A 26,342-nucleotide genomic window follows, 5' to 3' on the forward strand; every position below is an offset into this window, starting at 1 on the left:
TCTATACAAACTTACTTCCAGTGATTTTGAGTAAAATAATTTGAAAGAAAAAAGGTTCCTTGCTGTACTTTGGAACATGAAGAAACATAAGAAATGAAGAAAAGAAAACCAAGAAATAAAGTTGGTAGTGACATTTAAAAAATATATATATCAAGTACTAATATCTATAAAATAAAAAAACACATTTGCATTGCATATTTTAGAAGTTACAGCTCATTACTGTTCAAAACCTAAACATATATCTTGTCCACCTGAAATATAGGTGATGTTTCAGACAAAATAAGTTTATACCTTCACTGGTAAACCTTACCAATGCGAGAAGAGTTTTTTCTAACTTTAATCCCATTTCTATTCTGAATGGGAAGAATCCCATTAAGCTTGTGACTTCATGAAGAGTATAGAACTCTGGATACTTTTTCACTTGTTCAATACAAGCTCTTAAAATTTGCTAGGAAATAAAAATGAAGAGAAATTCATTTGAACCATATTTTCCTAATAATACAACAAAAGTAACTTAGTTACATGTGACTATATAATTATTCATTATGAATATTAGTCTTATTTCATTAATCAAACTTCTAATAATCCAAGCATAATGTATATTCCTTACTTGAGTTACTCTCTTATTTTCATAATAATTCTTTTTAACCTAATTTCTTAAATGATTGGTATTTAATAATACTAAAATTAGCAATAGTATTAAAATTTAAAATTAAATAGAAAAGATGCATCATATTTTCTGTGCTATTTAAGAAACTGTCAAGGAAATAAAGCCACATGAAAATTTTAACACATTATCTTGCAATAAAAGCAGATATATGACTAATTAGAAATAAATAAGTTTAATACACTAAAAATATTCCCAAGCACAAAGAATTAACCAAGTAGTTATCCAAGAAATCACCCTAATCTACAATCTAAAAAAATAAATAACAACGTCAAAACTAATTAAATGATGGAGTATTTAGTATTTTCATCTCTCCAAACTTTTCAAAATACTAATAACTTACCAGGAAATATTATCAAGAAGGAAATAAAATTCACAGCTTTACTCAAGCAGAATACATGATATTGTAATAATATGTAAATAACTCAAAGATGCAGAGTGATTTTGGGTAGGAGTGGGGTTATAATTAAAAACATATGTATATCATCTTCTAAGAAACATATTTTTTCTTGTCAATGAATTTTTCCTGTCAATGAATCTAATCTGAAGCTTTTAGAATTTACTTTATATCACAAAATTATTAGCAATAAGCATATCTTTGTAATCTTTATATCCTCTTTCCTTTCAGACATTTATAAAATTTATTAAGTTACAAATTATTAACTTTACTCCAGTGTCTTTTCATCTAATCTCACATCCTCTTCTCCCCTTCCTTAATCCTCACTCCATGTTGTCTTTCACATTTTCCCCCTCTATCCATTCTTTTCAATGCTGACTTTGGTATTGTATTTGGGATATTATTTGCAACTAAGGCAAATGTGGGTTAACATGGAAAAGTTGTTTGTTTTAAAAAATCTCAACTGCAGTCAGATCTACATAGTATCTTTGCTCATTTATATTAGTTAACTTCCTCCCCTCACATTGCCATCTTATAGCAGCCATTAAAAGAACAACAACTTGAACCTACACATGCAAAAGAAAGCAATATATAAGAACTAGATGACACAGAGACTATTCTAGTTAGATATGTGCTGTTGGATGTTAGTGCTTCTAACTTAGTAATTACTTAATTCAGTAATTAGGGAAAAAGAAAGTCACAGGAAAATCTAACAGTTTTACTCTTATATTCAGATATATTACTGTATTAGAGGTATTTCATAACTGGCAGGTATCAAGCAACTAAAGGATCATTTTTTAACTAATAATTTATTTGTCTTTGAAAAACAGCTATGAAGGTTAAGAGATTCTGGCTGTTTCCCATCAAATAAACCCATAAATAAAACCAATAAAATAAAATAAATAACCACCAAGCGTTATTTAATATTCAAAATATCTTGAAAACTAAATACACCAAAAGCACATGCAAGTACATACTACAGATCTATCATTACAAAGAAAGGTGAAAATGACTCTGCTAGATTTTATTTTGGGTCAAAAAGGAAAAATATGGTATTATAAATGTTTGAAATGTAAAAACATAATGGACACTACTTCTGGCAGTATGATAGAGTAGGCATACTTTAGAGAGAGAGCACTTCTATTCAAATCCCACTAGATACTGGATAAATTACAACTAACAACTTTCATGCATTACTTGGCTTAGTAAAAAGCAAAAAGAATCTCAAGGACTGTAAGTAAATAAATAAACTCAACACACCTAGAGTGAGAAGAAATAGGGGCTGTGTGCAGAAAACGCATAAAAGAAGAGGTATCTTGAGGTCAAATACCTCCTCCAGTTGGAAGATCAGATAAGGAGCTGAACATGAGACTCTTATATTTAAGGCTCACAAAACGGAGATCTGAACTGTATTTGCACACCCATGTTCAAAGCAGGGTTATTCACAACTGCCAAAAAATGGAAGGAACCAGAGTAACCATCAATGGATAAATGGATAAGCAAAATGTCCAAATACATACAATGGAATATGTATTCAGCCTTAAAAAGGAAGGGAATTTAGAAAAATGCTAGAACATGGGTGAATCTTAAAGACATTACATTAAGTAAAATATATCATAAATAATAGGTTTAAAAAAGAGACAAATACTATAAATTTCAATTATATGGGGTTACCTAGAGAAGATAAAAATTCACAGAAAGTAGAATTATTTTTAAGTAAAATATATCATAAATAATAGGTTTAAAAAAAGAGACAAATACCATAAATTTCAATTATATGGGGTTACCTAGAGAAGATCAAAATTCACAGAAAGTAGAATGGTAGTTGCTACAAACTGGGAGTGGTGGGAATTGAGAGTTATTTTTTAATGGATGCGATAAAATAAAAAATACATATTTGGTCTTTGTCCTTGGTTCCTAACACAGGGCACTAAAACCCTAGAAATTTCTGGAGTGACAAGAATGAATATCTTTTGTTTGCTAATGAGATGACTCATGGCTTCTATATAACTTCAGAGTGGGGGACAGATGCCAGAAAGTCCAGGGTATGATTACAGGGCTGGAGATTGACTTAATCACCAACAGCCAATAATTTAATCAATCATGCCTAGGAAACAAAGACTCCTAAAAAGTCCCTAAACTACGGGGTTCAGAGAGCTCCAAGGTTAGTGAACACATGGGTACTGGGAGGGTGATATGCCTGGAGAAGGCATAGAAGCTCTGTGCCCCTTCCCCCATTTCCTGCCCTATGCATCTCTCTCTTCTTCCATTTGGCTGTTCCTGAGTTGTATCCTTTATAATAAACTAGAAATAGTAAGTAAAGTATCTTCCTGAGTTCTGTAGCAAATTACTAAACCAGAGGAAGAGGTCATGGGAACCCTAAGCCTACTATTAGAGAGTTGGAGAACTTGTATTGGTGGATAATGGTGAGAATAGCTGCCTTCCAGAGAGTTGGGAGAACTGGTCGGAGTTGGGGGTGGCGGTGGGGAACAAAACAAGTATTTGGTATCAAAAGTGTTGTTAGCAGAAACTGTTCAGAATTGGGTAAAGAGTCTTAGTTTTGCAAGGTGCAAAGATTCTGAAGATGGGCTATATAACAATATGAATGTACTTAATATTACTGAACTGCACACTTAAAGATAATTGAAGGTAGCGAATTTTAAGTTATGTGTATTTCACCACAATTAAAAATAAATTCTAAAAAAGGGAAGGAAATACACATACTACAACATGGTTGAAACATGAAGAATATACTATGCTAAGTAATATAATAAATAAATATAAACAAATAAATAATAAAATAAATATATAAATATATTAATAAATAAAAATCACAAAAGGACAAATACTCTACTTATGTGAGGTACCTAAAAAAGTCAAATTCATAGAGCTAGAAAGTAGAATGGTGGTTTCCAGGGACTGGGGATAAAAGGGAATGATGAGTTATTATTTAATGAGTACAGAGTTTCAGCTTGGGAAGATGAGAAAGTTCTAAAGGTGGATGGTAGAATTTTATTTATTACAGTATAAAAAGTATTTTATGCTATTCAACTGTCCTTAAAAATGGTTACAATTTTATCTTACTTATATACCACAGTTGAAGCGGGGAGAGAGGTAGATGGGGCGGGGGACAGAATGGAAGACAGACTGCGGTCTAACCAAGGGAATATGGGAATCCCAGAAAGACAAGAGTTGAGAAAATGAAGGAGAAGCAATAACAGAAAATGGCTGAGAATTTTCCAGAACTGATAAAGGATAGGAATATACAGATACAAGAAACATAATGAACCAACATTGTAGTGAAACTATTAAATGCCAAAAATAAAGAGCAGTCAGAGAGAAAAGACAGATTCCCTAAAAGAAAGGATAAACAGATTATGCACTTTTCAAAAACAGAAGCCAGGAAAAGCAGAATTAAATCTTCAGATTGAGAAACAAAACTTAGTCAACTTAGAATTATGTATGGAGCAAAACTATCGTATAAGAAAGAGAGCAAAATAAAAGTGTTTTCAGATAAACCTAAAGATTGTTCATCACCAAGAGACAGTCATCAAAGCAACATCTAGGATACAAAGCATTTCAGGAACAGTAAGGATGATCTCAGAATATATATTTGAGAAGAAGAAATGGGAAGCTAAAAATTGTCAGAATTTGTAGATAAATTAAAACACTGTTCATATAAAATAATAACAGGTTTACATAATAGGTTTAAAAAAGACAGCATTAAATAACATCAGTCAGAAGGGATGGATGAAAGTCAAAATGCTCTACAGTCTCTGTAGATACCTAGACTAATAGAAACAGAATAGAACCAGGAAACTGCCCCATATACCAAGGACAGGCAATTCAATGGGGGGAGGGGGATCACTGTAAAAATTCAAGGGTAACCATTAGGAGAAGAGAAAAACAAAGAATAAATTCCAACTCAATAAGAAGAAAAGAAGAAGGATTCAATCATCTCAAAAGAAGTAAAATTAGAATTTTAGAAAAAGACAAATGAAATCACAAGTCCATGCATGTTAATTATCATAAGGAATGTAAATAACTAATCTTTCTAGTTAACAAAAGACAAGAGATGTCAGATTTTATTTAAAAAGAAAGGGAAGAAAGGCAATAAAGCTAAGCACTATTTTAAAAGATACTTGTAAAATACAAACTCTACAGGATGGGAAGAAATCCTATTGAAATCCCAACTAACTCTCCTACAGAAATTAACAAGTGGATTCCAAATGGAAATGCAAAGGCCTAAAAGAATCAAAACAATTTTTAAAAAGAACAAAGTTGCAGGACTTTCCTCACATGGTTTCAAATCTTACAAGCCTAGGTGGTAGTGGCATGAAGACAGATTTATAGATTAATGAAATAAAACAGAGTCAGGAAATCGACCCACACACATATCATTGGTGACAAGGCAATTCAATGAGGGAAAAAATAGCTTTTTCAACCAACAGTGCTAGGCAGAGTTTCTCAATATTGGTACTTTCCACATTTTGGACCAGATGATGCTGTGATGGGGGGCTGTCCCAAATTGAAGGATATTTAGCAACATTCTCGGCTCTACCCACCAGATGCTGGAAGTACTCCTTCCTCAGTTTTGACAACCAAAAATGTCTCCAGACATTATCAAATGTCCTCTGAGAGGCAAAAATCACTCTCAGGTGAGAATTACCAGGCTCGAACTAGATATCCATATGAAAGAAGAATGAACTTTGATCCAAACCTCACATCTTGTAATATAAAAACTTGAAATGAAGTTCCATAGTAAAGTTAAAACTACAAAACCTCTAGATCAGGCTTTCTCAACACAAGCATTACCGACACTTTGGGCTGGATAATTCTTTGTTGTGGGAGATGTCATGTGCATTGCTGATGCTTAGTACATCCCTGGCCTCTAGCCCATAAATACCAGCAGCATTTGGGCACTTGTGACAACAAAAAATGTCTCCAGACATTGCTAAAATCCATGGGGCAGGGGTAAAAGTAAAAGTGATCCCAGATGGGAACCACCTGGGGTCAGCAAAGATTTCTATACTAAAACACATAAAAGCACCAACCATAAAACATTTTGAAAAATGAGATTTCATTAAAATTAAAATTTTGTTGAGAGAAACTCTTTTTTTTTTTTTTTAAAGATTTTATTTATTATTTATTTGACAGAGAGAAATCACAAGTAGATGGAGAGGCAGGCAGAGAGAGAGAAAGGGAAGCAGGCTCTCCGCTGAGCAGACAGCCCGATGTGGGACTCAATCCCAGGACTCTGAGATCATGACCCGAGCCGAAGGCAGCGGCTTAACCCACTGAGCCACCCAGGCGCCCTGTTGAGAGAAACTCTTAAAAACATTAAAAAACACATCACAAACTGGAGAAAACTACATATATAATAGACTTGTATTCAGAATATATAAAGATTTCAAGACTCAATAAAAATATAAACCAATAGGGGAACCTGGGTGGCTCAGTGGGTTAAGCCTCTGCCTTTGGCTCAGGTCATGATCTGAGTACTGGGATCGAACCCAGCTCTGCTCAGTGGGGAGCCTGCTTCCCCCTCCCCCTCTGCCCGCCCCTCTGTCTACTTGTGATCTCTTTCTCTCTGTCAAATAAATAAATAAAATCTTTAAAAAATATATTTTTAAAAAAAACCAATAAAATCAGCCAAAGATTTTAAAACATCATCACTCATTAGGGAAATGCAAACTAGAGCCATAATGCGACACCACTACACACCTACGAGGTTGTTAAAATATAAAAGATTACTAGTATTTGGGAATGCAAACTGGTGCAGCCACCCTGGAAGACAGTATGGAGGTTCACCAAAAAGTTAAAAATAGAACTATCCTAGGATCCAGTAATTATAAACTAGGTATTTACCAAAAGGATACAAAAATACATATTTGAAGGGGTATATGTGCCCTGATGTTTACAGCAGCATTATCAACAACAGCCAAACTATGGAAAGAACACAAGTATCCATCAACTCATGAATGGATAAAGAAAATGTGGTGTGTGTGTGCATATATAAAGATACACAGACACACACATGTATATATGTATATATACACACATATATACTATACACACATAAAGGAATACTTCTTAGTCATCAAAAAGAATGAAATCTTGTCATTTGCAACAATGCAGATGGAGATAAAGTATATTATGCTATGTGAAATAAATCAGAAAAAGACAATACCATATGACTTCATTTATATGTAGAATTTAAGAAACAAAACAGGTAAACATATGGGGAAAAGGAAAGAGAAAGGGAAACAAACCATGAAAAATTCAATGATAGAAAACAAACAGAGCTGATGGAGGGAGATGGTGGGAGATGCGCTAAATGAGTGATGGACATTGAGGAGGGAACTTGTAATGATGAGCACTGGGTGTTATATGTAAGTGACAGATGACTAAATCCTACTCCTGAAACCAATGTTTACTCTATGTTAACTAACAAGAATTTAAATAAAAATATGAAAAATGAAAAATTGCATGGGTGTGACTACGGTCATCAACAGGAAGAAAGATGAAACCTGAGGTCAAAACTTTACTTTTCTTTAAAAAAAAAAAAAAAAGCAAAGTGTGTAAACCTGGCGATTCACAGACCTGTACCCCTGGGGATAAAAATATATGTTTATAAAAAATAAAAAATTATTAAAAAAAAAAAGCAGGGGAGAATAGGGAGAACATAGAAAAAAAGCTTTTCCAAACTATTTTCAGTATCCTATTGCTTGACAGTACTAGAAATATTATTCTAAGATTGTTATGAGTATAATGTGGTATAAATAAGTGAGATACATGTAGTATTTTTTCTTTAAATAAGTATTTTCTAGCTCCATTGACTAAAATATTCTCAAAAACAATGATCAATCCAGGAGCAATGAGCATCCCCAGTTACCCAGACTGAAGTCTTGAAATACCACTTGCCACTGAAAGAAACAAAAGGCTCTGGAGAATTGGTGATACCAGAGCTGAGAAAGGAAATGTACATAACAAGCCCTAAAGACTACCACAGTGATTCAAAAAGACTCAAAATCTGTATGAAGAGTAGTCACTGGCTAAAGCTGGCATTATTTGAGCTTCAAAAAGAGTAATTACAGTGGACTCAAACCCATATTTTTAAAAAAGAAAACACTCATCAACATTGTAGAAGAAGGAATCAATTTTTTCAAAACTGACATATAAAGGCAAAGAATCTAGCATTTTTTTCTGCTACATGGATGGGAAACCACACAGATGAGGGAAAACATATCTTAATAAAATTATTTCAACCAATAAATATAATAAATTATGCAATTAGAATCCTACGATTTTTATATACCCCAGTGAATGAATAGATCTAGGCATCGGTCATGAACAGCTGCAACCACAAAAAAGAAACAACCAGATATACGTGCCACCTGATTAAAGAACGTAACATCTATGTGTTGAACCCATTTAGCAAAGACTAATTCTGATCAAGCTTCCAGATCCCAACAACAATTTGTAAGAAATACAGAGAAAAGAGGAACATGTTGAATGTCACTGTGAATAAGCAATCATCAAAATCTAGACCATGGGAAATGTTACAGGTCAAATGACTGAAGTTCTTAGAAAGACGAAGTTTGTTTGTTTGTTTGTTTGTTTTTAAAGATTTTATTTATTTATTTGACAGGTCACAAGTAGGCAGAGAGGCAGGCAGAGAGAGGGGAAAGCAGGCTCCCCGCTGAACAGAGAGCCCAACATCGGGCCTGATCCCAGGACCCCAAGATCATGATCTGAGCCGAAGGCAGAGGATCAACCCACTGAGCCACCGGGGTGCCCCTACAAAGATGAAGTTTAAGGAAAAGAAAGGAATGGAGGGGGAACTTGTAGATTAAAAGAGACCATTTTATCAAATAAAAGAAAAAGTTTCCAACATACATAACCCATAAAATTTGAAAGAACTCCCACATATCAACAACAAAAAGAAAATCCAGTAGAATATAGGGCAAAATTTGAACAACTGATCCATAAGAAATAATCAATTAGCATATGAAAAGATGCAAAGTCTTATTACATATATAATACCATATCCTCTAGATTGCCTAAAACTGAAATGACCACCACGTAAGTTTTAATTTCCTCAAGTTAATATCCTCATAAGGACCAACAAAACTCTCACAGGCAGACTGCAAAATGGTGCAACCCTTTGGAAAATAGCTGGACATTTACTAACATTGAAGATATGCATATACTCTAGGACTCAACAATTCCATTACAAGAGACATGTATGAGAACTTTCATAGGAGCACTGCTTAGAAAAGCTCCAAAAAGGAAACAACTCAAACTTTGATCAACAAAATAAACTGCAGTTTATTCTGTGCAGTATTACTGAAATGAAAATGAATGAACTATAACTACAAACTTATATGCAGTTAAATCTCACAAACATAATGAGTGAAGGAAGAATTCTGTTCACATAAAACTCAAAGGCAGGCAAAAGTGAGCTCAAAGAACTACCAAAAAAGTGCATGGACATTATCAACACCACACTTGTGACAGTGATTACTTCTTCACAAAGGGACAATGTTATTATTAGGAGGGACAGAGGGAGCTTCTGGGTTACTGGGAATGTTTTATTTCTTGACTTGGAAGAGAGCTACATAGGTGTTCACTATATAATTATGTGTTAAGCTGTATATATTCATTCTATATACTTTTCTAAAATATACAGCATTTCATAATATAAAATTAAAAATTTAAAACACTAAAAAATCAGAAAAATATCAGTGAACCTTTAGGGTGGAGATGTAAATTGGACAAAATATACTGCCAAGTCAATGTGACTAAAAAATAAGACAATGCTGATTGTTAGCTATCAAATAATGTACTTTGTTAGTGAACACTTTCATATTTGCTAAATAATTACAACGAGCACTTGAGAATGTATTGTGTGTCAGGCATATTTAGTCATTAGGGACACAGCAGTGCACTAAAAAGCACTTATATATAGGTGTTATGGAGAAAGACAATAAAAAAGAATAAAGCATGGTAAAGGGAACCCTGAAAGTGATGCTATTTGTTACAAGGTAATTAGGGATATCCTAATTGATAGTTGGCATCTGAATAGAGAGACTTAAATCAAGGAACTAATCCATGGACTTATCTGGGGAAAAGCTTGCCAGAAAGATGGGAAGAGCCTATAAAGGCCTTAAAGCAGGACCATGCTTGGAATATTCAAGTAACACAAAGAGGTCAGGAGGCTGGAGCAAACAGAGAGGGAGGTATGTAGAAGATGATGCAAGCTGGGCTGGGGTCAGGGGATTGAGGGAGTGTGATCATATAGGGCATTGTACAACTTTATAAAGACCCTTTCTTTCTTCCCTTTTTTTTTTTTTTTTTTTAAGATTTTATTTATTTGACAGAGAGGTCACAAGTAGGCAGAGTGGCAGGTAGAGAGAAAGGGGTAAACGGGCTCCCCACTGAGCAGAGAGCCTGATGAGGGGCTCGATCCCAGGACCCTGAGATCATGACCTGAGCTGAATGCAGAGGCTTAACCCACTGAGCCACTCAGGCGTCCTAAGACCCTCTCTTTCTGGGTGAACTGAGAAAACATTTTAAACCAGTGACATGAGGGGATGTACCTTAGTTTTAAAATCAGCATTCTCATCCCTTCAAAGGCACTATTAAAATAGGAACAGGTACAATTCCTTTTCCATACAGAAAAATATGACACTTGGTTTGAGTGTATCATGTGCAGGTTCAGAGAAAATAAAAATGCAATTCCTTTTATTTAGAAGAATCATTCTTCTGGTTCACATTAACAGCAAAATTTCATCTTAAAATATATATAAAAAACGGTAAAACTAATATCCTCTGCTGCCCCTAAATTATAGGTAACAGTTGTTTTGTTTTGAATTGTGGTATAATACACATGAAACTTACCATCTTAACCATTTTTACATTCAGAGTTCAATACTGTTGAGTGGATCACACTGTGATCACTATATAATATATATGATATGACTAGTTTTCAAGACTTCAAAAAAATTCATACTGGTTTTCATACTGGCAGAAAAATTCTAATACAATAATACGTATTAATAGTTACCATTTAAGTAGTGCATTCTGAATTTCTTCTAAGCCCACTGAATGATGGTAGGGTACAAAGTATAACGATGTACATGCTTTGCTAATACACTTGCATGAATAATCTAAGTATCAAAAAATGAACTCACAGTTGAAATCCTTCCATTTGGTAGCTGGTTACCATGAAGATAAAGAATACAAATTTATGTGACTAAGTACTAAATGACCATTCAGATTTTTAAGGACCAAAGTCACGCCTTAAACACCCACTCTCTCACAAGGGAAAGCAGTGCATCAGATCAAACCATCCATGTGAATAAAATATAATTCAATTTTAGTAGTTCAATCAGTAAAAGAAAAAAAAATGGATATACTACTAGTGTATATGATTTTGAGGTTCTAATATTTTTATTAAAATATATGCTGAATAAAAGACTGACACACAATTTGATTTCTCAATTGATAATACTGGTATCTTTATATGATTGTGGCAGAAGCATCACACATTTTAAAATGCTGTTATTGCTTATTCCTTGCCAGTTTAAATAAATTTTTTTTTTTTTTTTTACCTCTGTGAAAAGACGAGCATCCTCAGAAAGCATGTTATAATCCTGTGCACATTTCTTTGCAGAATTCTGCAAAAACTTTAGGAATTCAGTAACTTCTTCATTCACATGTTTTTTCATATCCTGATTTTTAAAAAAGTAGACATGTCTTGGAATAAGAAGCTTGATTAAAAACAACCACTTCTTAAATAATTTGGACATAAAGACTAATAAAAGTATCTTATCCAAAGCAGAAATCAGAGAAGGAGTAAACACTACTATATAATAATGACAAACTTATTATTAAAAACTTCACAATGTATACAAATTTTGAATCACTATGCAGAACACAGTGAACTATAGGAACATTTGAAACTAACAGATATTGTCTATCAGCAATGCTTCAATTTAAAAAAAAACCTAATGCCACAAAAAATAGAAGAGCAAATTACTAATATTACATTACTTATTGAGGAATTAAGCTTTTGCACAGAATGCTCTTAATTAACATAAAAAAGACAAACATCCAAATGAAAAAAATGTGCAAAAAACATGAATAGGCAAGATATGAAAGAAACAAAAATGGCTTATAAACATAAGGAAAGACTTATTTTCATTAGTAAGCACTGTAAATTAATATAAAACAAAGCATCACCTTTCTTTCCATACCAAATTATAGGCAAAAAGGTAATATCCAGGGTTAGTGAAGATTTTTCTTTTTTAAAGAAAACTTTCATGCAATAGTGGCATAAACAAATTGGCTTAAACTTTTTGCATAACAATTTACCCATGCATATCTAAGCCTTGAAAAATATGTATAGATTTGATCTGGCAATTTAAAGAAATTATCTTAAGGAAACAATTATAGATATGAACAAAGAGTCTGCAACCAAGATGTTCAACACAGCATCATTTATGTAATTGAGAACTTGAAACCACCACTTAACGTAATCAAACAAAAAATTAAAATTGGTTCAACAAGCAATGTAAAATTGTTCTGCTAGTACTTAAGATGAACTGGAATGAAATATGCTCAGAACCACAGCAAAATGCCTGAACTATAAAAGAACCAGCAAAAGAATGAAAGCGCCAATGCTCTGTCAATTAAACTCCTTAAATTTTTCATTTTTGTGACTACAACTACACCTAAAAACATGAAAGCAAAGTTAAAATATTGTTCACTGACGCTGAAGAATAGAATACATACCAAGTACTGCAAGTAGTCATTTTTATTTATTCCAACAGCTTTGGAATTTGCAGGAATTTTTGCGTATTTAACCAACAAGTCCACATAACTCCTCTGCTCTCTCTGTGAGAAACGAGAGAAACGAGGATAAGGAACTCTTGGTTTTGGAAGAAGAACCATTCCAACTGTGGTTTTAACTTTTTCCTTTGCTTGAGTTGCTGAACTAACTGCCGGCTCATTTTCTACAGAACTTGCTGATGCATTCAAATTTTCTCCTATACGTCTGGAAAAAAAAATACAATTTACAAATATGTGCTTTTCACATGAAGATTACTATCATGGAACTTCATGATTCTCAATCACCAGGGAGAATATAGCGTGATTAACATAGTAAATTCTGGATTATTATCCTACTCTGCCACCTGCATTTTGATGTTCAGCCATTTGGTGTAAATTAAGTGTTCTGCAGGATAGGATCACACTACAAGTTTACCTTCAATTATCTGACAGAGAGGAAGAGGCAAAATCCTTAGACGAGTTATTCAATTTGGAACTTTTTCTCCTTTATTCAACAGACGAAAACTGCTATTGCCAATTATAATTGCAGATATTTCATGTTCACCTTTATTACAATGCAAGTTGTTTTCAAAAGTTTAAATTCTTCAGTAAGCTGTATTAGTTAATATGGTGAACAAAAGCCACTAGAAGTAGAATACGCTTAGGTTACAGGTTCACAAACTCACTGAGATTCTAAATTTTCTAGTTTCCTTAATTACTTTAAGATTTAAAATGAAAATTCCAACACTGTATCCCATATTTTATGGAAGCAATAGTGGTTTTAGAAAAGTTGAACAATCCTCATCACCCATACAAGACTGAGTCCACGGAAGTGTCCTTATGGTTTGAATGAACCTAAAAAGTCTGGCTTATCCAAAAAGAAATGCACTAGAGGAGATAGTAGAAACTAGAGAATCTGTTACCATATTTATGAAATGATACCCCAATTTCTAAAAAAAACCCCCAAAACAAAGAAACCCCAAAACACCTTTCTACAATAGTAAGATACATGAACACAAAGTTCTTATCTTGTTCATAATTTGTCGCTATTCCTAGTTTCAACTGTAGTGATCTACATTTTTAATGAGAAAGTTTTAAAATACACAAATACATATACACATAAAACAAAACTTCTTTGGTCTCCATAATTCCAATTTCCACCAGAGTAACTGTTCACTATGATTTAGTTCCAAATTAAGCAGCAACAGTAACACAAGAGGAAGGGAAACTAATGAGAAAGATGGAGCTCTGCTGGTTCATTCTTCATTCCCTGTTCATCAATACTTAATGAGTGACTGACTACCGTGTGTCAGCTCATGCTGGATATGGGAACACTACAGTCTGTACTCTCTGAAACTTTACAAGCAAATGAGATCAGACAAACGAATAGGGAAGAAAGATAAGTAAATATGTGTATCAATAGAGTCTAACTATGGAGATCTCAGGTTTCCAAACTCAATTTACTGAATAGGTAACCAAGAATCCTAGGATAACATGATCGGGGACTAAGAGGGAGAAGGGAAAAGCAGTGAATTGGGGGGAAGGGTGCCCTGGGTAGCTCAGTCAAGCGTCTGCCTTCTGCTCGGGTCATGATCTCAGGATCCTGAGGTGGAGCTCCACATCAGGCTCCTTGCTCAGCTCAGCAGAGAACCTGCTTCTCCCTCTTCCTCTGCCTGCTGTTCCCTACCCCGCTTGTGCTCTCTATCAAATAAATAAAATCTTAAAAAAAAAAAAAAAAAGGGAGGGATAACGGGGAGGGGCAAGAAATACTTAGAGCTATGGTTCTGAAATACGACAGTATAAATTTCTTTAGGGAATTTCAGAAGACGGTGGTTGTATCTTGGTTGTTACAAAAGAAGGGAGAATTAAAGGCATGTAGATGGAGGTGAGGAATATTATCTGCCAGTAATGTAATGCATCAGAGTATACTACACAACTTTCAAAGCTTCCTTTAGACTTTCTCTTTTTTTTTTTTAAGATTTTATTTATTTATTTATTTATTTGACAGAGATCACAAATAGGCAGAGAGGCGGGGTGTGGGGGGGAGCACGCTCCCTGCTGAGCTGAGAGCCTCATGTGGGGCTCCATCCCAGGACCGAGATCAGGACCTGAGATGATGGCAGAGGCTTAACCCACTGAGCCACCCAGGCACCCCTAGGCTTTCTTTTAATCATACACAAACAAATCTGGTCTGTTATTACTTATCCTAACAATACATTTTATTCTCTTTTATTTTTATTATTCTTCTATGGCATTGTTTATATTAACCTTTCTTAAATCCAACCTTGTTGGGGTGCTTGGTGGCTGAGCTGATTAACCGTTTGCCTTCAGCTCAGGTCATGTTCCCAGAGTCCCATGATCAAGCCCTGCATCTGGCTCCCTGCTCAGTGCTGAGTCTGCTTCTCCCTTTCCCTCTGCCACTGCCCCTGCCTATGCTCTCTCTCTCTTGCTCTCACTCACTCTCAAATAAATGAAATCTTAAAAAAAAAATCCAACCTTGTTCATTTTAGCTGGTGCATCTGCCTACTTCATTATACCTTCTAGTGCAATAGTATCTATGCATATACATATTAAAATATATAAATTATTTCCTTTGATTTCACATTTATATATCTAAGATATTATTTTAAATAATGTCTGTGGCTATTATTACCTATGAATTTTAATTCAGGCTAGCAAAGGAGGTATCTTATTTCTCATAAATATTTGTTACGAAAAGTGGGAGGGTGTTGATCTGATAAGGCTGAGAATTATTAATCTAGATCTATGTCTGGACAAAGGGTGAGCCCAATCCAAAACCACTAATAATTTGTTTCAAATCAGCTTTATAATACTAGAATAATTATGGTAGAAGTGCCAAGATTCTTAGAAAAATAAAACTTAAGGCCCTAAAATAAAGCAAAATATCCAACCCCACCCTATAAGAGCTAAACTAAAGATGGAAAACTAATCAAGAGAGCTGGTTAGTGACTGGGTAAAGAATTTTGGAAATTAAAATAAGGAAGCTTAGATTGGCTCTGAAAATAATACAGGTGAAAGAAGACATACTTAGCTACTAAAGTTTCTCAATAACTGTATAAAAATAAGCATATTTTAGGTTAACAAAATGAATATTAACTGCTGATCTTGGGAGAAATGTATTACAGCAAATTGATTTCTCACTAGAAAATGTCTTGAGAGCTATTCAAACCTAACAGTATTGTGTCCGCAACTCTTAACAATACTGCTTCACAGCTGTCTCTCTGAATATGAGAACATGTCTGTCCTTGTGGCACAAACTGGCAAATTTAATTAAGCTGCTGCAGCAACAAGATGCTGACTCAGATATGCCAGAGTAGGAATGTCAAGAAATTCTAGCAGTTTAAATTGGCTACATTCAGCAAAGAATGAAATGGCAGCACATCAAGATCATTTCCGAGTGCAGTGCTGTCAAAATCTTCATCAGGGTGCAAGCCAAAAGCATCTGACAGGGTTTCTCTATCCACATTTACAGCATTATATTTTATTTTAGTTGATGGTTTGAAGTTTTCCCCCCTCATTTTGTCAACCACCTATTCTCTTTTTTTGCTTAAAGTTTCTTTAAAAAAAAAAAAAAGGCAGAATTCAAACTTTTAGTCTCCTATGCTTCAAGTCTACTGATTTGGGTTGCTTCTTTAAGTAGCATTTGGAAATGGTACTTCTAGCCCACATCTAAAGTCTACCTATACCTCCTGAATTTGATTTATACTTTTTTATATTAAACATGTTAAAATTTCATAAATTTTTATTTGAAGCCACTTTCCCCATTGTTGGCTCAAAATTCAGTTATAAGTGTCTACATCCAAACTTTAATTTAAAAAAAGGTAAATGTTTACCTTCCAGTAGAGGGAGAAGGGTTGAATAAAAACCTCCTACTGTAGAAAGCAGAGTAATTAGAAGTATTTTCCCAAATATGTTAGAGAACACAAAAAAACACAAAATTAGGACTAATAAAAATTTTACATTTTTCCTAATTTTTCCAAGTTAAAATTAAATGTCTGTAATTTAATAATCTGAAAATCCACTCCTTACTGTAACAAGACTTAATAAAATTCAATGTGAGCAAAAAAGATTAGAAACATATGAAATCAGTGCCTTAGGTCTTTATTTTTTCTATGCTAAAAGGTAAATTATACTAATTATTTTGTGCTATACAGAAATATAAAGAAAAACAAAGCATATTCTAAGAAGAAAATATTTTAGAAGCTGTATGCAATTGCCAGCGAGATGTCATCTCCCTTATATAATTCAGACTATAACCCATACTTATGACATGCTGACTAGAGCTAAATTTAAGAACAACTGAAATAATTAAGAAGCAGTACAGGATGAAGATTAATATTAAAAATATTTAGTCTGAAAAGATGAAGGCTGAGATAAAAGAACATAGAGTGGTGACAAGCTTTTGTTTTCTGTTTTTAAAGATACATGTTCATTTTACTTTCAAAAAAAGGTGAAGACATGCATTTTTACCCTCATCTTCCAGGATACTAGAATTGGTAGATACTCTTTGATTCAAATAAACAAAGGCAATTTTCTGTTAATAAGTTTTAAGAAATTAAAAAAAGAAATTAAGTTATCCTCAAGAAATGGTATAAGTTGAATAACAAATATATTTTTAAAAATCCTTGGATGCATTTACGTGGGATCTACTCAACCTTTTATAAGTGATATTAGCAAAGACAATATAATTATGCACTTAGGCAAGAATGTTTCTTTTAAAATCGCCTCTTTTTACAACATCTACTTGCCTTTATGTGAACTTACTTATTCATCTGATGAATCAAAATAGCCCTTTTTAAAAAATGTTTTCAATGGCATTCTGGTAGCATCTATCAAAACAAAAAATATATACGTATTTTCTCTTATAGGAATTTATCCTACTTAATACCAGCATATATATAAAAAGGATGCTCAGTGTTTTAATAAGAAATGAATGGAAACAAAATATAAATGAGTATCAGTGGGGTCTATTAATTGATTCCACAGACATCCTTAAAGGTTCAGATGCAAAAGTATGGGTTGAGAGTATAAAATCAGTATTTCTTTTTTTTTCTTTTTTATTTATTAAAAAAAATTTTTTTTAATGTTATGTTAGTCACCATATAGTACATCATTAGTTTTTGTACAAACATCATTATAGTTTTAGTACATCATTTAGCTTTCCATTCTTGCCATGGTTCATTGTTTGCATGTAACACCCAGTGCTCCATGCCAGATCAGTATTTCTTAAAAGCTCCGGAGTATAATGAGCCAATATGGCAAAGGAGACTGAGAAATCCCACCATCACCATAAAACTAGGAGAGTGAGATATCTTCATAGTCGAGAGGCCACCAATGATCTTGAGAGGAGAAGTTTTAGTAGACTAATGAGGGTGGAGGCCAGATTAGAGGGGGGTATTCAGTGAAAGCAAATGTAGTGAGATGTGCAACCAAATGATTTATTAATCCATTCTCCCAATCTGTCTTTTGACTGGAGAGTTTAATTCATTTAAAGTAATTATTGACAGGGAGGGACTTACTATTATTGCCATTTTGTTAAACATTTTTTGCATGTCATAGTTTTTTGCCCTCATTTCCTCCCGGCAAACACATACAAGTTTTTCAAGAAATCTAAGTACAAATAACAGAAGAGGTAAGAAAGTAACACGGAGTCCAGGGATTGAGACAGGAAAAATCTGTGCACCTTTAAGCACTGATCGAGAAAAAATGAAAATAGAGCAGTAGGAAGGGATGCTAATTGACAGAAAGGGTACTGAGAAGGCAGGAACAGATGGGGACCCATTCCACACAGAGGCTAGAAATACGCTTCCTCAATTGCAAAATGAATGGAGAAAGATGAAAGTAAATGTTGAGCTCCTCTAGAGAAGCTTCCCATTCCTCACTTGGCATATTTACAGTCCATTCTAATAAACCCAATTGGTTTCAAGCCTCATCCACAACAGAATAGAAATAGCCAATCACAAAGGAAAGAGATGTTACAGGCAAGCAAGCAGTAAGAAGGGAAAATTATCATTCAATAGGCATGCTCATACCAGAGAGGAAAAAAAATCCATGGAAATTTAGCAGTATCTATTAAAATATAAAATGCTTATGCCATCTGATTGAACTCAATTTCTATGAAATTATCTTATAAAAATTATTACAAAATTTCTTTAATGCATTATTTATAATTACAAAAAAGAGGAACACATTTTGCAATATCAGACTAGCTAAGTAAGTTAAAAATATATCTATATAATGAAGTATTATGAACAATTAAGATTAAGCTATATATAGAGGCATGGAAAGATACATGAAATATTATTTTAAATGAAAAAAGCAAACTGCAAAACAGTTTTATAGTATTTTACATTATTTATAGTATGATCTCATTTTTGTTTTTATATCTGTGTGGATAAAGGTCAAAAAGATTTGTTAATATATATCTATATATATAAATACACATATACCAAAGACCAGTCATCCTTGGGTACTGGATTCTTCCATTTTTAAATTTTTACATTTTTAGAATTTGAATGTTTAATAGTGGATACAAATATAAAACTTCAATTATCAGAAAAATAACGTCAAACATGAAAATAAACAATAAAATAAATGAATATATTACCTGTTAGATAAAACACATAGTTCTTTTAAACTTGGAGCCATGGAATGGTCTTTATAATTTTCTCGAGAGAAAAATGTCTTAAGGCCATTTTTGGGGGAAACATCCCTGTGAAACAAAGTAATTTACTTATATTTGAAAATTCAAAATCTCATGCCAGACTAAGCAGCATAATGGTACAATTGTAGTTTACAACTACATGCCCCCTACAGCCCCTTTCCTAGATAATCACCTCTTAATAATTTTAATTTCATGTATCAGATGTTTGAGTTTAGATGTTTTACTTGGATAGGTTTTAGCCTAGGCTCAATCTGAAACTCTCCTGTTCAAATAATCAGCCTTGCTTTTAACATTAATACCCAATTAAAGGGGCGCCTGGGTGACTCAGTGGGTTAAGCCTCTGCCTTCAGCTCAGGTCATGATCTCAGGGTCCTGGGATTGAGCCCACATCAGTCTCTTTGCTCATCAGGGAGCCTGCTTCCCCCTCTCTCTCTGCCTGCATCTCTGCCTACTTGTGATCTCTGTCAAATAAATAAATAAAATCTTAAAAAAAAACCCCAATTAAACATCAGAGATACTTAAGAGTTAAAGACAGAACAGATTGAGGTAGAGTAAGAGTCTGTCAGGGGCAGGGCTCACCTCAGGTTCTGTGGCATAACATTTAAGATGTTTGGCTGCTGAAAGAAAATACTTCTCAACTTAATTTTGTTTCATGCATTATTGTGCCAGGTCACAAGACAGCAGCTACAAAGACTAACTACCCTACCTATTCTCATTAACTTGGCAAATGTGATAAATGGTGTGACTCAGCTAAAACCACTTCTAAAGTCTTATATGATTTTCTATAACATCATAATTAGATATAACATATTACATATGGTAAAGAACCAATAAATGCTGGTTGAAGGAATTAAAAACATTGAGAACCGTAACCTAGAAAGGACAATGATTATTAAGATTCTGTGGAAAAACGTAGTTCCAAGGGCTACAATACTGTGCAAAGGCTGTAAACTACATTTGGTTTCATAATGTCAATGGCATTTAAGAGCATCTGTGCAGCATCTGAACACATTCATTATGATAAGGAGCTTAAATGTATACAACTCCTAAAATTTAAAACAGAACAATCTATTAAATGGTAACTTCTGGCTGGCCCATTCCCACACAGGAAATTTTAGCATTATTTACCCCACACTGATTGTTTTTAAAGGTGTTTATCAAAAAACAAACAAACAAAAACCCCACAACTATGGTTAAAGTATAAATGATAAAAATTAGAATGTCTTGCTTGCTATGCAAGCAAGTGATTTCTTATTACGTGTTATGGTACTGTTTCTGTGAAAGCTCATTAAGTTATAAGGTTTTGTTTTTTTTTTAAGATTTTATTTATTTGTTTGACAGAGATCACAAGTAGGCAGAGAGGCAGGCAGAGAGGTAGATAGGAGGAAGCAGGCTCCCTGCTGAGTAGAGAGCCTGATGCGGGGCTGGATCCCAGGACCCTGGCTGGCATCATGACCCAGAGTCAAAGGCAGAGGCTTTAACCCACTGAGCCACCCAGGCACCCCAGTTAAAAGGTTTTTGCATATCATACAAAAACAAACTCATGGGCTCAAGGACAGCGAGCTCCTTGGGGGGAAAGGAGCACTTTGCAAAAAACAAACAAAAAACTTATTGAGCTCATACTGATTGAATCAGGTACTACATAAGTCATCTTTGTCATCTCTTGTAACTTCAGTATTTCTCTTTGGCTAGCGAACAGTGGATGCTCAGTAAATCTGTGTTAAATTGATTTAGAACAGCACATGTATTAGAGTCCTACAGAACTACACTTACCAAGTCATCTATTTGTGAAGTTCTCATACACTTCTAAAACACAGTCTATGCATTTATATTATCACTTGGGGATAGGTTCTCATATAATAAAATGAAGCTTGTCTCTTCTTAAAGAGGGTCTTTCTATTAGTTGTACAGAAATGGGCAAGGTTCTTGGAACGCAAGAGAGTCCTAGCCTCAGTCCTTCACTAAGAGACGAACGAAAAATAATAACATGATGGAGTTATATCTAGTAGCAATTTGAGTGATGAACTTTTATCATTTTAGGAGGGAAGTGCAATCAGCTATGACTCAAAAGTACTCAGTACGTGCAAGTAAGACCAGGGTACAGTCTGAGCCACTAGTATTTTCTTTTTGTTTCCTCCAAATCTCTCCAGACCAGAAACCCTCCTTTCCTAATCCAGCCACCAGTCCCACTTCACTCCTCTTTAGATTTCAAACAGATTTAACTCACCAGTTCAGCCTTGGTTCACCCATGGCCATCATGGAGCTCATATTCCTAGGTTTCTGCTTCACTCTATCTCACAATTCTGCTGCCTGGCAGTGGAGACTCCAGCGGAGGCAGAATTTCTCCAGAATCTACACTCAACTGAGGAAAAACAAAAGGTCAAGATCAAAAGCAGGTGACTGGCTGGGGCAGGGGCTGTTAAGTGTGTTAAGAACCTGTAACACCTACCCTCAACTGACAGGGACACCTAAAACAGAATACAGCACACTGATGAATACTCCCCAGTTTCTTTGCAGCAGAACAGGAAGCTGATGTTGGAGCCCTTTTCCATTTAACTTACTCCAGTAACTTAACTTTCAGAAAACTCACTGTGGAAATGAAGAGTCAAAACTGAATGGTGTTCTCATTGTTTATATACTAGATCACTTAAGGGCATGGGGCTTAAGTCTTAACTCAGCTCCCCTCTATTCCCTTACTGCCCAAATAAATCCGTTTTCCCAATCATACACAGTTGTGGGACAAGATTCTGGCAAGCAATGCTGGACAAAATCTCCCTGGAAATCAAGAATCTTTCAAAAAGAACCACACTTTTGAGGAGAAAGAGGTCCAGGTGACTTAAATGACATTTCACAGAATCATACAAAGGAATCACCTGGATGGCAAATCTGACTTGACCACTCTACGTTCTGTGCTTCTCCTGTTACCCTCAAACGTACCGATAAAGGAGTGTGAAAACCTAGCAGTCAAATTTAGGAGTCGGTCTCTCCTGACGGGCCTGACCTGCCCCCAAATAATCCACCTCTCACATTACGACCCCGTCTGGGGTTGGGGAGGGGGAGCTAAGGAAGACAAAAGGAATGGCTGAGGGAGAGGAGACGGAAGGAGAAACAAGGTTCCAGTAAGACAAGTAAAGGGGCGAGCAAAGCCGGGGGGGTGGGGGCCGCGCCAAAACCTGGAGCGGAGGGTCCTGGCCTGGCCGAGGGGGCCGCCATGTTCCCTCCTCCCGCCCTCACGAGCGTGCCTGCCTGCAAGGCAGCGCCCTCCCTTCCGCGTCTCCGCTGCAAGGCATCCTTTCCGCCCACCTCGTGGTCCGCGGCGGCTCTGGCCCGGGCCGCGGCCCCCACTCCACACGCTCCACCCCACTCCTCTCACTGTCGCGCGCGCCCTCGGAAGGCCTTATTTAAAGGACGTGGCCGCGCCGCCTCGTACTTGCGTAATGACGTCACCAGCGATGCGGCGGGCGGGGTCCGTGTTCTCTTCCCTGCCGTACTCCGGGTACTTCGCTGGAAACTGTGAGGCTGGGTTTGCTGGGGCTATGCCCGTGGAAGGGGCTAGGGGCTATGCGTTATCCTAGAAAAGTCCTTGACTTTCAGGGGATGATAAGTTAGAAGAGGGACAGGCGACAAGTACAGTACTGGGAAGACCTAAACACACTTGGTTGTGACCATAGGCAAATGTATTAGTTTCCCTATCCCTGTTTCCTCATCTGTAAAAAGGAGCTATCAGCGCCTCGTTAGGGGTTTGGAAAGGATTAAGTGAAGTAATGGATGAAGCTGTGCTCTGCATGGTACTTGGCATATATAGCACCTCCACTCCATCCCCACTCTATTTCCAGATGTCAGTTTCTACCAGCAGCCACTCTGGTGGCTCCCCACTAATTTTATTTTCATTCACTAAGGAAATATCTATTGAGCACTTTAAAATTTGTGTTTGGTGCTGGGTACACGTAGGACTAAGGCCCAATACCCGTGTTTCCAAGAGCTTTTGATCATTGGGTTTCTTTCACATTAAAAAATATAAAGCAACATAGAAAGTAGTAAGCTCCTTAAGAGAGATTGTATGAGTTCAGAGAGGGAGAGAAATTACTAAGGAGAGGGACAGAAAGCAGCTTTGGATAGCTGAAGATACATAATGAATACGTACATGTCAGTTACCACATTGGGAACTTGATATGGCAGCTCATTTGAAGAATTTGAAATATGTAGATCATGGGAAAGGGCGTTTTTTAGAAAGAGACCAGCACAAGAAACTGCGTAAACCTATTGCATAAACAAGTCCAGTTTGTATGCTAGCAGGAAAGCATATTTTAAATTTTACAATGATTTATGATACTGTTTAAATAATGTTTACACAGAAATTATACTTCTATTAAAAATCTGCCTTGAATACAGTGACCCTTAGGTAATTTATTTTGCCAGGAATGCAAGGACTATAAAGAGTAGTAGAGGAAAAGGGTTTGAAAAATAGATTGGGATTAAGCCACAGAAGAGCATATAAGCCAGACTCAGGATTCTGACTTTATTGTACAAGAAATAAAATGCTGGACTGTGGAGTGGAAGTTGCTTATCAGCAAAGGAATGACACAGTGGGAGTTTCTATATTTCAGGAAAGTTTATCTGGCAATGTATTGAGTGGGTTGTAGGGAAGAGGCATGTTAGGAGGCAATGCTTGTGAATACTTGCAAATCAGCTGGAACAATGGCTGGCACTGACCTGGTAGCCTGTATCAGGTGAGTGTCCTAGCCTGTGCTAGGTCCGAGATGGACATCAAGGCAGTGTAGAATTCCACGTGTTGGGTACTATCTCATGAAGCATGCAGTCAGAGAGAATTGAGAGTCCTGTCCTACTCTTTAACAGCTGCTTAAGAAACAGCTCAAGAATTGTCCAAGCACTTACGCTGCTGGTATCAGCCCATAGTAGTATGTTATGGTAACATCACCAGACATGAGCTGTGTTGAGATTACAGATTATCATCAAAGAGCATGCTCTGATTTGGTGTATTTGATTTCTGGTGGTTGCAAGATAGCACACAGAATCAGAATTTTTAGAACCAGAGGGAACTTTGGAGATTACCTAGTCCCACTTATTTTCCTGATAAAGAAACTGAGGTCCAGGTTGTCAAATGACGTTTCCAACATTAAATGGTCAGTGATAGAATGGATGCTAAAAATCAGGTCTTATAACTCTTGCCATTACAATACATTAGATACATGTATCCTTTCTTCTTTATGCTTTACTTGTGAGCCAGAAGCAGTTTAGTGAAAACAACATAGATTTTTAGAGTCCAGCTGATACCAGTTTTATCTCAGTTTTCCTGGTCACTGCCAGTGTGGTCCTACACATGTGTCTCCTCTTTGAGCCTTCGTTTCCTAATTGGGTAAAGGAGACAGTAATATCTCACCTACAGAGTTGTTGTGACTATTAGAAGTAACATGTAAAAAGTACATTGCAAAGAGTAGATGTTCAACGTAAAATAGTCAGCATATAGGGTTTTTTTCTGCCTTCCAAAAATACAAAAACCCACAGTGGAGGTGGCATTGTAAATAGATGATTACAATACAAATAAGAAATGGCACACATACACACACGCACACAACACGTGCACACATACACACATATAAATATATCGATTCTCTGGGAACACAACGAGGAAGGAACTTATTCTGATGAGACAGCTTAGGTGCCAGTTCAGAGAAGTTTAATTTACATTGCGTCTTGAAAGGTGAGTTGGAGTTCTCTGTGTAGAGAAGGGGTTGTGGGTTTTCAGTAGGGAAAAAGTGCAGAAATGTAAAACAGCACTGCATGTTTTGGGGAAGGGGGAAAGCTACTGCACTGTTGTGTGTGTGTGGGAAATGAAAGCCATTGGACTGGAAAGGGAGAAGGGGATAGAGACTTCATGCCATATTAGACAATTTGGACGTCGAACTTTACTCTGGGTGATAGAGAAACGAGTGTGTATGTGTGTGTGTCTGTGAGTGCATACTTTTTTTTTTTTTTTAAGATTTTATTTATTTATTTGACGAAGACACAGCGAGAGAGGAAACACAGGCAGGGGGAGTGGGAGAGGAAGAAGCAGGCTTCCCGCTGAGCAAGGAGCCCAATGCAGGGCTCAATCACAGGACGCTGGGATCTTGACCTGAGCCAAAGGCAGACACCCAATGTCTGAGCCACCCAGGCGCCTTGTGAGTACATACTTTTAGAACAGATTTATTGAGGTGTAATCTATGTATCATAAAATTCACCCATTTTATTTGTATCATTCATTCATTTTTAGTAAATGTGTGGAGTTTTGCAACCATCAGTCAACGCTGCCAAGTTTTAAAACATTCCATTACCCTGAAAAGGCCTTTGTGTCTTTTTGCAGTTAATCTCTCTTCCTACCTTCCAGCCCCAGGCCAACACAAATCTGTTTTCCATCTCTATATATTTGCCTTTTCTGGACATTTCCTATAGGTAAAATTATGCAATATGAATTCTTTCTCTTGGCAGAATATTTTTTAAGATCATCCGTGTTGCAATAGGTGTTAGTAGTTTTGTTGCTGAATTATAGTGCATTTATGGATATGCCCCATTTTGTTTATCCATGCAATGGTTGACAGACATTAGATGGTTTCCACTTTTTGGCTGTTATGAATAATGTTGTTATGAGCATCTGTTTACCAGTCTCTGTGTGGACTTTGTATTTTCATTTCTCTTGGGCAGACACCAAGGAGTGGAATTGTTGGACTGTATGTTAATTTATGTTTAACTCTTTAAGA

General features: G+C 35.7%; 1 protein-coding gene across 4 annotated transcripts in view; it reads right to left on the minus strand.

The window, feature by feature from the left end:
- ICE2 (interactor of little elongation complex ELL subunit 2) overlaps nucleotides 1-23,021 on the minus strand; it is a 63,759-nt gene extending 40,738 nt beyond the window's left edge. The window contains exons 1-7 of one of the 4 annotated variants that reach the window (XM_032342732.1): nucleotides 22,888-23,021; nucleotides 22,034-22,173; nucleotides 21,812-21,946; nucleotides 19,528-19,632; nucleotides 12,864-13,125; nucleotides 11,681-11,800; nucleotides 311-448 (exon numbers count right to left, since the gene is read on the minus strand). In XM_032342732.1, coding sequence (XP_032198623.1) covers nucleotides 311-448; nucleotides 11,681-11,800; nucleotides 12,864-13,125; nucleotides 19,528-19,632; nucleotides 21,812-21,852 — 666 coding nt within the window. In that variant the 5' untranslated portion in view covers nucleotides 21,853-21,946; nucleotides 22,034-22,173; nucleotides 22,888-23,021. Of the gene's footprint in view, nucleotides 1-310; nucleotides 449-11,680; nucleotides 11,801-12,863; nucleotides 13,126-19,527; nucleotides 19,634-21,811; nucleotides 21,947-22,033; nucleotides 22,174-22,887 lie in introns of those variants that run through there. The other 3 variants (XM_032342731.1, XM_032342733.1, XM_032342734.1) reach the window with 3 other exon arrangements.
- Between the last annotated feature and the right edge of the window lie 3,321 nt (nucleotides 23,022-26,342).

Source organism: Mustela erminea, chromosome 5, assembly GCF_009829155.1.
Source record: "Mustela erminea isolate mMusErm1 chromosome 5, mMusErm1.Pri, whole genome shotgun sequence".
NCBI lineage: Eukaryota > Metazoa > Chordata > Mammalia > Carnivora > Mustelidae > Mustela > Mustela erminea.